The sequence below is a fragment of the Coregonus clupeaformis genome, chromosome 17, assembly GCF_020615455.1.
Source record: "Coregonus clupeaformis isolate EN_2021a chromosome 17, ASM2061545v1, whole genome shotgun sequence".
Classification (NCBI taxonomy): domain Eukaryota; kingdom Metazoa; phylum Chordata; class Actinopteri; order Salmoniformes; family Salmonidae; genus Coregonus; species Coregonus clupeaformis.
This window is the reverse complement of record NC_059208.1, coordinates 47,778,858-47,792,000: the sequence shown is the minus strand read 5'-3', so window position 1 is coordinate 47,792,000 and position 13,143 is coordinate 47,778,858. Positions and strand designations below refer to the sequence as shown.

The 13,143-nt window shown below is 44.8% G+C and overlaps 1 protein-coding gene across 7 annotated transcripts in view; it reads left to right on the top strand.

Annotated features, from left to right (window-relative positions):
- Positions 1-13,143, top strand: part of LOC121586666 (rho family-interacting cell polarization regulator 2-like) — a 62,927-nt gene that overhangs the window by 25,962 nt on the left and 23,822 nt on the right. For 4 of the 7 annotated variants that reach the window (XM_041903574.1, XM_041903572.1, XM_041903571.1 and 1 more), the window contains exons 2-6: positions 7,234-7,354; positions 8,770-8,925; positions 9,345-9,435; positions 10,079-10,102; positions 10,403-10,456. In XM_041903574.1, coding sequence (XP_041759508.1) covers positions 7,234-7,354; positions 8,770-8,925; positions 9,345-9,435; positions 10,079-10,102; positions 10,403-10,456 — 446 coding nt within the window. The remainder of the gene's footprint in view (positions 1-7,233; positions 7,355-8,769; positions 8,926-9,344; positions 9,436-10,078; positions 10,103-10,402; positions 10,457-13,143) is intronic. The other 3 variants (XM_041903575.1, XM_041903573.1, XM_041903578.1) reach the window with 1 other exon arrangement.

The window sequence follows — 13,143 nt, the reverse complement described above, 5'->3', positions numbered from 1 at the left end:
AGTGCAAGCCCACAGACACCCATAGAGAATGTATTGAAAGCTTTGAAATGTGAAACAAATAGATTTTACATGACAGGCTATGAGAGACTTCTGGGCGATTTTCAACCTGACTGAAATCGCCCAAAAAACGGGCGGGGCCATTTGAAGCACGACTTTAGCCTGATTTGACATTTAGTGGCTGTCAGATCAGACGTGAACACTGATAACTGCTGTTGCCGTGATATAATTTTTTATAAATTTATAAATTTTTTAAATAATTTTTTATTTTTTTATAATTGATTAGAAAAAAAATCCCTTCCTTTTCCCGTTTGGCAGTGCGTCGCCCATATCGCCCTATTGAACGAGCCGTCCCTGGGTAGGAGGTTGGCTTTTTCCTAATTACTCATGTTGAAAACGACAGTTTGTCTTTTCACCGGGGCAGTTTGGGGAGCTGACCTACACTACCGGTCAAATGTTTTAGAACACCTACTATTCAAGGGTTTTTCTTTATTTTTACGATTTTCTACATTGGAGAATAATAGTGAAGACATCAAAACTATGAAATAACACATTTGGAATCATATGTGTTAAACAAATCAAAATATGTTTTATATTTTAGATTCTTCAAATAGCCACCATTTGCCTTGATGACAGCTTTGCGCACTCTTGGCATTCTCTCAACCAGCTTCACCTGGAATGCTTTTCCAACAGTCTTGAAGGAGTTCCCACACATGCTGAGCACTTGTTGGCTGCTTTTCCTTCACTGTGCGGTCCAACTCATCCCAAACCATCTCAATTTGGTTGAGGTCTGGGGATTGTGGAGTCCAGGACATCTGATGCAGCACTCCATCACTCTCCTTCTTGGTAAAATAGCCCTTACACAGCCTGTGTGTGTTGGGTCATTGTCCTGTTGAAAAACAAATGATAGTCTCACTAAGCCCAAACCGGATGGCGTATAGCTGCAGAATGCTGTGGTAGCCATGCTGGTTAAGTGTGCCTTGAATTCTAAATAAATCACAGACAGTGTCACCAGCAAAGCACCCCCCACACCATAACACCACCACCTGCGTAGATCATCCGTTCACCCACTCCGCGTCTCACAAAGACATGGCGGTTGGAACCAAAAATCTCCAATTTGGACTCTAGACCAAAGGACACATTTCCAATCTAATGTCCATTGCTCGTGTTTCTTGGCCCAAGCAAGTCTCTTCTTCTTATTGGTGTCCTTTAGTAGTGGTTTCTTTGCAGCAATTCGACCATGAAGGCCTGATTCACACAGTCTCCTCTGAACAGTTGATGTTGAGATGTGTCTGTTACTTGAACTCTGTGAAGCATTTATTTGGGCTGCAATTTCTGAGGCTGGTAACTTTAATGAAGTTATCCTCTGCAGCAGAGGTAACTCTGGGTCTTCCATTCCCGTGGCGGTCCTCATGAGAGCCAGTTTCATCATAGCTCTTGATGGTTTTTGCGACTGCACTTGAAGAAACTTTCAAAGTTCTTAAAATGTTCCATATTGACTGACCTTCATGTCTTAAAGTAATGATGGACTGTCATTTCTCTTTGCTTATTTGAGCTGTTCTTGCCATAATATGGACTTGGTCTTTTATCAAATAGGGCTATCTTCTGTATACCTCCCCTACCTTGTCACAACACAACTGATTGGCTCAAACGCATTAAGAAGGAAAGCAATTCCACAAATTAACTTTTAAGAAGGCACACCTGTTAATTGAAATGCATTCCAGGTGACTACCTCATGAAGCTGGTTGAGAGAATGCCAAGAGTGTGCAAAGCTGTCATCAAGGCAAAGGGTGGCTATTTGAAGAATATAAAATATAAAATATACTTTGATTTGTTTAACACTTTTTTGGTTACTACATGATTATATATGTGTTATTTCATAGTTTTGATGTCTTCACTATTATTCTGCCATGTAGAAAATAGTAAAAATAAAGAAAAACCCTTGAATGCGTAGGTGTTCTAAAATGTATGACCGGTAGTGTATATTGTCTCTGTTTTTATTGTCTCTGGTTCCAGTCATATAGTCAGTCAGTCATGTTATAGTCAGTCAGTCATGTTATAGTCAGTCAGTCATGTTATAGTCAGTCAGTCATGTTATAGTCAGTCAGTCATGTTATAGTCAGTCAGTCATGTTATAGTCAGTCAGTCATGTTATAGTCAGTCAGTCATGTTATAGTTAGCCTGTCACATGATTTACTACTTCAGCCTGTGTGCCCTGCCATAAAGGTCTTTGAACCTACATATGCTGGTGGAAAAACATTAACTGCTTTGGGCGTTTTTAAACACTGGTACTGTGTTGGCCCTCTGGGGAAAAAGTAAAAGCTGAGCATGTTATTGAAATTTTGCAGGGCTTTCCTCCCTCCTCCCCCCCTCTCTCTCAACCACTTAGAAACTATATTAGGCACTCTAATGCAATCTAAAGGAAATAAATAATTGTCTCTTCAGCACCTAGCAGTACACACACACACCAGTGCTCAGAGCAGATGCACTTAAAATGCTTTGCCTCGCTGAGTTGCTGTGAAATAAACAGTCATTGTGACTTTTCCCTGTGATAACTTCAGATTCACACGCTCTCCCATCCTCTGTCACTGTGTTGGATACTTTCTTATGTTGTGGTGATAAAGATACTAGCCAGCTATGAATAGAACACTTCTGAAACATTCAGGTACTGGATGTGCAATGTTCCGTTTCTCAAAGGTTTTATTTGGAGACCGCCAAGTGCTGTATGCTGAAGAGGTGTTTGTGTCCTTCCAATTATTTGCGTTCTAGGCGCAAATAAATTATATTTTATGACATGGGATAGGATGAGAGTTTGGGCCTCATTTATTGGTCTACCTGTCAATAGGACACAGGAAGCCAGAAAATTAAAACACTGTTTCCCATCCATATAATAATTCCCGAAACTTCCTGACTAGCCATTTCCTACAGGGCTGTACCACGGAAGAGACTTTGGTCACCACTCGTCTGTATGTGGTTCACATCGACCGTGAGCTAATGCACCCTGGTTGGCTGGGTGACCATGGAAGATGGCTGAGGTCATAGTGGCTATTGTTTCCTGGCTGGGGAGAGCCTGGTAATGACACTGAGGTTTTAGTGGACATTACTTAAAGACAAACACAACTTCAGTGTCCCTGGTCGGCCTCGTTGGCAGTCAGGAGGGTTGTAGTAGTCCTACCTAATGGGTTGTGGAAGGGAGACGCAAAGGGAGGAAGAGGGGCTGCTTGAATGACTGTGACTGTGTGTGTGTGTGTGTGTGTGTGTGTGTGTGTGTATATGACACACAGAGGGAGGTGAGGAAGACATGCAGGCCTCAGACCCCAGGCCAGACCAGTAGGCCTCCCACTTCTCTGTCAGAGTGAGACCAATAATAACCATGTTGTTTTACTTAACACATCCCATATAGTCAGCTGTTGCTATGGAGAGACTAATTCATACATGCATACAAAATTAGCATCCTGTTGTTAACGAACACCGTGGGCTGAGTGTAACATTACTCACACACGCTGCCGCCATCATCAGTCTCTGAGTGGCTATGTGTGTGTGTTTGTGTGTGAGCGAGACAAGACAATAAAAAACACTTATATAAGAGAAGGAGAGTGAAGAGGACCCATTTGTTCAGCAGAGAGCTGTGGTTAGACTTAAAAAGGAAGAGGGCTGTGTGAACGAGTGAGTCTGTTTTAGTCTGTTAGTGCTTCAGAGGGGGTAGGGGTGTGAACGATGTTCTGATTTAGTTTTTGTCAGAATGGGTGACTGAGTTTAGAGGGAGAGAAAGAGAGAGGGGTTGTTTGTGTATGGGATGTGTCTGGTTCTCAGGATGTCAGCCCTGGGCCCACGGGTCCTGCTGGAGGATTGTCCTGGCCTGTAGTTCTCAGCACTGGGCCCACGGGTCCTGCTGGAGGATCTCTCCCCCTCTTCCAGCACACTCACCCCCACCCCTCTATGCTCAGCTCTCCTAACACACACACACACACACACACACACACCTCCCTAAACCATCCACCTCGATCTGGAGGGTTGACGAATCGAACACAGACCTTGCTGGAAGCAAATTACCAATTTCCCCAGCAATCCCCCATTCCCTCCTCCTCTCCTCGCTCATGCCCCTCAGTGCCCTCCTTGACTCATTGCATCAGCCCATTGCTGCACCCCCTCCCATTACATGGTCCTCTTGGGGTTTGTGCCAGGCTGCTGGTTAGCATACTGATCAGGCTTGTGCCCATGAGAGGCCCCTGTCCCCCCTTGATGTCCCTGACGTCCCCCCCTTTCCCCCTCCTCATGGGGGATGAAGGGTTGCGTGACTGAGAAGCCCTCAATAGCCTGACTGACTGGCAGCCTCATTGAACCAGGACACCCTGTCTCTGTCCCAGAATGCATCAGGATTCAGGAAGAGCTGTGTTGTATTGTATGAAAGGCTCTCTACTGGAGGGAAAAGGGGATAGAAGGTGACGCTGGGCTGTGAGAGAGAGTGGGGTTTGACTCATTGGTTGAACTAATGGATGTTTATCTTTCTGCTGTGTTTATCGTTCAGTGTGAGGGGATGTTTTTTGATTAGTCTATGCTTCGCCTGACCTGAAACTCATATTTTGTTGTGTAGTTTGTTTTTGAGGCAGAGTGAGCAGTGATGTTTACTGGATGTGAAAGACGTGTCTTGACATGAATGTGGATGGATGACCGGCATACCGCTCATTCCAGATTCTCTCTCCAGGTTGATGTTAAAACTGAACTGTGAAAACATGCTAGTTGATTTAGTGGTGTATTTCTCTCTAGTTTCTCTCTCGAATCTAGTTTTAAACCTGTAGATAGAGAATAGAGCATATGTAGAGAAGATGAGTTAATGTAGTCAGGATGTTATGACTGAGTTATAGAAGTGTTTGGCATGATAAGATACTTCTGACAGTTCTGCCCTCCAGTTCTCAATGTTGGAAGTCCATAGGGTACTCTAACATGCTTACCACACTGTATATTCCCGCCTCTGAGTTGGCCGGAGGCTCTGTTCTCGATTCTTGACTTTGCCATTTGGCAAGATGTGGGGTTGGATGGATGTGGTATCAAAGGAAGTGATGCCAATGTTGAGAAGATCCAACAAATTGAAGCTGAAACCATTCTTTTCATTTTTGTTCCGGCCTGAGTCATCAGCAATCTCAGTCTCACAGAAATGACTTTTCAAGTGTTCAAGTGTGTTCAAAAGCACGACTTCTACAAGGTTTTTAGAAAAGCTCCGTCAGAACTCTAAACACTGGATGATGAAGAAGGTTTTGTCATTTAGTTACCAATTCTCCCAGCCTCCTCACAGCTGTTGTGTAGCTCTAAGAACAAGGCTTTCAGAAAGCAGAGTGAGCCACGGTGAAGAGCTATTTAACACCAAGCCAGCAAATTATGTGATGATGCGTTTTTAGCCATTTTCTACTGTTGCGTGGAAACTGAAGACTGAAGGGAATTGCAAAGATTCAGTCCAGAATCTCTTGCTCCATCTCCTATTGACTCCCACTTTAGACCCTCATTTGTACCCTCAAATAGACACACTGTGTTTTTCCTTGTCTCAACATCTCCTCCTGGTGTTGTCTGCAGTGGGTCATTCTCTGGTCAAACAGTTTGGGTTCTTGTAAGACATCAAATCATCGAAAAAGTGCCATTGATACCAACCAGATAGACTTATAAGATCACAATAGTGTCTTTGAATATTTGAGTGGTCATACCCAGTCTCTTTTGCAGATAGGCCTAATTGACCTGTGTACCAGTGTTCTAGTCTGCCGCACATCAGGGCCTGTATTCAAAAAGCGTCTCAGAGTAGGAGTGCTGATCTAGGATACGTTTTTCTTTCAGATCATAATGAATAAGAATATATGGACAAGGGGGGACCTGATCCCAGATCAGCATTCTTTGTTTAATAGGACCTAGCTTCACAGTGAGTGAGTGGTGTTGAAGTGGGCTCTATAAATAGCCGAGGCCATATCAGACCTCTCCTATTGTCCCTCCACAGCAAAACAACATCTAGTCTTTTCCCGGCCCCCGTGCACGGCATGGTGCAGGGCCTTTGTGTGGCCCTATCCCTCGGCCCTGGGCTTTGTCACTGTCACATCTCTCTTTGCTGGGAACCAGGCATGGTGTCATGTTGCTGGGGTCTGCAGGTTGAAGGCTCCCCTATAAGCTTCCATTGACTGGAGGGAGTCATGAGTGGTGGGTGCAGCAACTCACCCAGGGAAACCCTAGTGACGGTTAGGATTACAACATTTTACTGTAAAAATCACTTTACATTATTCTCATATCTCATAATATGAGTTTAGCTTGTTGCCTATACTATACAGGACTATAATATCCTGATATGTAACGTATAAAAAAAATTCCCCCATCACTAACTATCAGTGTGCTATATGCGTCCACTCCTCTCTCCAGTGTTTCTGTTTTTATACAGGTTTCTATCAAGCTCATTTAATGTCTCTATCAAATGGTCTTCTCGACTGTGTTTGAAGTCTCTGACAGCTCAGGTTGGCTAGAAATAGCCTAGATATTTTTTAAGGAATCAGAGAACATCAGCTGTATTGTCTAGTAGAATCCTAGCCTGTCCCTGGTTCCTACAATATTCCATCAATGATGATGATGAGAAATGTGTGAGCAAGGAAGAAGAACACTGAAAATACACTGAGTATACAAAACATTAAGAACACCTGCTCTTTCCATGACATAGACTGACCAGGTGAATCCAGGTGAAAGCTACTCAATATTAGGAAACGGTTCCTAATGTTTGGTATACTCTGTGTATGTAGCCACTCTTGGAGGAGTCGGGAGCACAATCAAAGTACACGTCTTATTGATCAAGGATATATTATAGTACAATACTCCTATTTTCTCAACACACTATACACAGGGTTGAATGGTTCACCATCTGCATTACAGTAAATAGATGATGACTTCAGGCTTAGATGCGGACTAACAACCTTCAGAGCCGGTATCGACATGTCTTCTGTCTCTCATCCTGTCACTGTACAGTTAAAACATACCAAGCTTATTACAGTTTCCTGTGTACTGTGTAGCCCATACAGGTCTCCCTCTCTTATCCTGTCGCTGTAGAGTTTAATAACATACCATTCTCCTTACTATTTCCTAATAGCTCTCTCTCTCTCTCTCTGTCTGTCATCCCAGTTTCCCTGTACTGCTCATGTATATCTATCTCTGTTATAGTTTCCTGTAGCTCATATAGCTCAATCTCTCTCTCTTTTCCTCCCTCTCTCTCTCCAGGAGTGTCGTCCCGCGTCCCAGAGATCATGGCGGCTGGAACCCACTCCCCCGGGGGACCCAATGGGATCATCCGGAGCCAGTCCTTCGCCGGCTTCAGCACGCTACAGGAGAGACGCTCGCGGTAAGGGGATAGAGAGGTGGAAGTTGGCCTGAAGGCTTTCTAGGCACAGATCTAGGATTAATGTGCCATACCCCAATTCCAACCCTAGCTTTTAGTGGGAAAAATGCAAAACTGACCTTAGATCAGTGCCTAAGCGCAACTTCATCCTACTCCATAAAGCAGTGGCTCCCAACCTTTTTCACTTGCTCTGCCCGGAGTACCCCTGAAGTACCTCCTTGTGCATTTTACCAGTAGGCCTATGGTCTCATGAGTCTTCTCAAGAACCCCCTGTGGATAGACCAAGTATCCCCAGGGGTCCTAGTATCCCTGGTTGGGAACCACTGCATAAAGGATACATTTTTATATTAGACACAGAAGGCTGAATCCTTACCTGATACATGTATGTATAACTTGGAAGGTGGGTTTAAATCATGCATTGATTTTACCCTCCTCTGACTGGGAATGTAGTAATTGCTATACATTAATCAGTTGAGTGAGCGTTAAGCGACTGACAGACGACCGTCACGTGTGGTTATCTCCTTCTGATACGTGTCTGTGTGTGTCTGTGTGTGTGCCTACATGTCTGCCTACTAAAGCACTGCTGTTAGGCTGAACGTAGCATAGCGCTAGCTAGCGTGACCTCAAGGCACCTGATTCTGCACGCTGGCCTAGATTTGTGGCAGCTCTGAGTTCCAGGCAGGCAGCAGTACGTGGCACGTTCTGACTTGTCGAGCGAGAAGAGAAAATCTGCTGTCACTGTGTCCCCATAATTCTGCTCTTTATAAGGAAGTAGATATTTGTCAGTGTAGTGATATGGCTCTAAAGTATTCTACACTACATACACTAGTTAATTAAAACCAGAAGACCGCTTTCCATCACTCTAGGGTTGGAAATATTGTAAAGAGCATTTCAAATGTGAATGTCACACATCGCCACTAGAGCAGTTAGTGCACTCCAGCATAAGTGCTTCGACTAGCCCCTGACCCCAGTACAGTTCATATTCCTCTGCCTATTATACTGGGGCGGGTTGCCTTGAACTAGCCCCTGACCCCAGTACAGTTCATATCCCTCTGCCTACTATACTGGTGTGGGGTTGCCTTGAACTAGCCCCTGACCCCAGTACAGTTCATATCCCTGCGCCTACTATACTGGTGTGGGGATGCCTTGAACTAGCCCCTGACCCCAGTACAGTTCATATCCCTTCACCTACTATACTGGGGCAGGGTTTTCTTGGGGACTGTCACTAGGCGACGGAATTGTCTCTGGTGTGTGAGGTATGTGTTCTGAGATGTTTTATGAAAAGAAACTACAGTACGTGACTCTTGTGTATTGTGGACTGAGGAGTCCATATTCCTGTATTGACCTCAGAAAGACCACCTTTGTGACCATTTCTGTTGAGGACCCAAAAGAAAACCTTCAAATCTGTGTGTGTCCAGGTGTAACTCGTTCATGGGGAACTCTGTGGTGCAGAAGAAGCCCCCGTCCAAGCCCAAGAAACCCCATCTGTCAGGGCACAAGGCCAGCAGCGGCTCCAGAGTGCCCCAGCCCAAGAGGGTGGAGGAGGTGTACGGGGCCCTCAAACAAGGCCTGGAGTGAGTACATACACGCACAGAAACATGCATGCACGCATGGCACACACACACACACATGCACATGCACACACTCATACTCACTGATGATCCCAATTCCTTATCTCTTTTGCTCACACACATACACACACATTCTCTTTCCCTCCCACTCTCCTCACTCAAACAAGCTGACATTCCCTCACCTCTCATAGTTTCCATCCCTTGGACACACACACACACACACGGCCCATATGATAACCTGGTGATATGTGAGAGCTTTATTGTAAGCTGTGGCCTCTCTCTCTCTCCCTCTCCCCCCTCCATCCCTCCCTACAACTTACCTCTCTTCCCCTCCTCTCTTCTCCCTCTTCCTCCACCCTCTCCTCCTCTCTCTCTCTCCCCCTCCTTCTCTATCTCTCCCCCTCCTTCTCTCTCTCCCTCAGTGAGTATCTGGAGGTATACCAGACTGAGCTTGATAAACTCACCTCTCTGATGAAGGACATGAAGAGGAACTCCAGACTGGTGAGACAGGATGTGAGCTCATCATCATCACCACTACCACTGACTGTAGTGTAGGCTCAATCCTAAATCAACCCCTAGACCCTACACCCTATGCCCTTGTTGTAGTGTAGTACTTCTCAACCCAGTCCTCAGGGACCAACCTGTCATTTCACTTACTGTCTCTATCCCAACACTAGCACACCTGATTTAACTAGTCTACAAATCATCAAGCTCTTGATTATTTGAATCAAGTGTGCTACAGTGTTGGGGTTAGATCAAATATGTGAAACGGCTGGTTGTCCCAGAGGACTGTGTTGAGTAACACTGCTAATGTAGCTAGCTACACGTCTCCTCATTCTAATTGGCCTGATAACCATTTTGTTAATGATGTTATTTCTTCACCATGACATCTCACATGTGGTAATGAGTGATTAAGCTGCCTCTCATCTAGTTCTGTAGCTAGTAGCTACTACGCTAGTCAGACAGCAAACACATTTCAGCTCCTCTAACCAAAGACATCTTCTCTCACTGGGAGGAAGCTGTTTTAAAAGAAATCATATTCCTTTTGTTGTCAGACAAATGCAATCTGCTTTGCATTAATGGAATAGTTGTGAGCTGTGCCTCCATATGTTGTGCAGTAGTAACACTATCTACTGTGTGTGTTTTTTTTCCCCAGGGAGTCCTGTACGATCTTGACAAGGTGAGTGAGTTGTGGGGAGGGCACCATGCCTAACCTGTCTGTCTGAGTGGGGATGGATATTTGATGTGTGTCTGTGTGTGTGAATAACTTCTCTGACAGGAAAAGAGAGAGGGGGATTAGATTACCATAAATGAGTCTGCTCTCGGTTGAAAGTGTGACATGTTTGATCATTGAAGATGTTACCCTCTATTTTAACTTCTGTCACAGACAGCTTAAAGGCGTAGATGCACAATTTACTGACAGTATCTTCTCTTGTCAACAACACAATGTAACTCTAGCTTGTTCTATTTCTGTCTGCAGCAAATCAAAACCATCGAGAGGTATATGAGGCGGTTGGAGTTTCACATGAGCAAGGTAGGTATTTGCATAATAGCAGAGCATATTGTGTTACTGTACTGCTTTGGATAGATTCTTCTGTAGCCCAATCTGTGGTGCTTCAAACTGAGTCTATGCTTCTGAAAACCTGGAGCAAAAATGAAGAGAACATGAAGTGCTTTAGAGAGGGTTTAAACTCTGCTCTCTCCCCTCCTTCTTTGCCCCTTGTGCCACCCCCACACGCCAACACACACTGGTATCGTTAACAACATAACACCTCAACCAGGCTTCCCACGCACTAGCAACAGCAGTTTGAGTGTTGCTATGGATCCTTCAATCATAGCTGAGTCATACAATTTTCTATATTGACATTTTAGTCATTTAGCAGACGCTCATATCCAGAGCGACTTACATGAGCAATTAGGGTTAAGTGCCTTGCTTAAGGGCACATCGACAGATTTTTCACCTAGTCGGCTCGGGGATTAGAACCAGCGACCTTTCGGTTACTGGCACAACGCTCTTACCCACTAAGCTACCTGCCGCTATACACATACAGACGCATACAAACATCCACAACATTACCCCTGCCCAGACCCACCTGCTCACAACCCCATCTCCAGCGCCCGCATCACTCTCCGCCACATGGCCTCAAACTGCACCATTTTGTTTCTCTCCGTTGCTTAGACATTTAGATAATAAAGCTTTGACCTTTCCATTGTGTTAACGATGGAGGATTGGTTGATTTACAGTTTTTAAGTATACGTTTTTTCAAGATGATTGACGATAAAAGTATCGTCCAACCCATCGGGTATCTCACTGCACCCTCATACGCCATGTCTTGAAATATGCAGACAGACGGATTAAAAGTAAATTGACATTGTAATACTTCTGACAGCCAACTTTCTAGCTCCGCCCGTAGCTTTTGGACTTTATAGCATTCCCAGAAAGCATGGATTATTGAGTCATTATTAGTTTTACACTTAAGACATGACTCTGCCATTGTGCTCTAGAATTTGTGAATTTTGTCTCTAGTGTAATACATTTGATACATTAATTTATACTGGATTAAGCGTACATTTTTGTTAATTGTAATTTCGTTAGTTATGTTCCAACATTCCCTCCATCTTGTGCCTCTTTTTATCGCTCCATACTCTGAGTCAGACTGTCTGTGTTGTGTGACTCTGGCATTGACCACTTGACCTCTCAGACGTCTCAAATGTATTTGCTGAGAGCCAAGGCCTTGAACACACACACACATCCTGTTAATATTAATCGACCTGACACCTCGGAGTCCCCCTGGCTATACTCCCTTCAGGGGTTGCCAGATTGGGTGGCATTCTACCCTGCCATGTCCCTGTTGTTGACAGATTGGGTGGCATCCCTGCCATGTCTCCTCTAAGGTTCCTCTCCAGTAGCCCTGTTGTGTGTGTGCCAAACCTGCAGTGGAACATAGCAGAATGAATACTAGTCAATAACAACACAACACACAAACCAAAATCAGCCCCTGTGCCGAAGGTAACCATGGAAACATGGAGATGTCGGCTTTGAGGCTTCTGAAGATCTCTGAAGAGCCAATCATTGTGACGTAAAACATTTTTACATACACACACACAGACCCCTCTACACACGCACCAAAAGGTTTTTGAACTCTGTGTATTTCCAACCTTTGAAAAAAACAACGCTATCTCTCCTTTCATTACTTAAGATGATGAAATGTTCCTTTTGCCTTTCAACAGATGTGTGCTGCCTGTGTGATTCATTAGTGTTGTGCGCTACCATTACCTGCTCTGTTTTGTTATCCCTCACAGCTAGCATTGTTACACCTAGCATTGTTAGCACTGAGCGCTACCATTTCCCACTTGATTTGTTATCCCTCACAGCTAACATTGTTAGCGTTGACACCTACTTAGCATTGTTAGCATCTGAGGCGGTGGGTGTTGAATCTAGGTCGAAGCAATCCTCTGGAGCAATTGACAAGCCCCTTGTGGCTGAGTGAGAGAGAGAGAGGAGAGGGGGGAAAGCGGGAGAGTATAGGAGGGATTGAGGGAGAGAGCTGTGGTGCTGTGAGGCGCTAATGAGGGCTATTTGGGTGAGGGCGGGGAGGTGTCTGAAACGAGACAGAGCGTGTGGGTTCTGTGTTGGCACCCTGTGGAGAGTCTAGAGGCCTCGGGGGACAGGACAGAGATCAATCGACTGGTCCTGTTTCTAGTCTGTGGGGGGGGGGTGTCATGCTACTTACCAACACAGGGAGGGGTGGGGATGATAATGGTGCTGCCGGCGTGTGTGTGCATGCGTGGTGTTTGTTGTTGGCAATGTGTCTCCTCACACTCAAAACAGTCTTTGGCCTCCATTCAATACTCATTTGGTGCTCTGTGAACAGTTAGCACACATAGGCCTATGCACATTCTCATTACTACTGATGAATGACGTCCATTTGGAGTTCTTGAGATCTACGGGGGTTTTCTGAATAAGAACAACACAAACATTTCTCATATACAGTTTTGACCAATGCTGTAAGACTACTTTTTGTATTTTTTGTAAGTCGACAGCATGGTATTGTAAATTGGACAAGGGACAATGCATGCTGGGAGCATGAGTGTTCTAAAGTGGGAAGCCAGCTGATGCCTATCTCTGGGTGGCGGACAGCTGACAGGGACACACACACACACCAACACAAAGCCAGCCCAGACATCAGCAGATATCTATCTAATGAGATCAATCTGAAT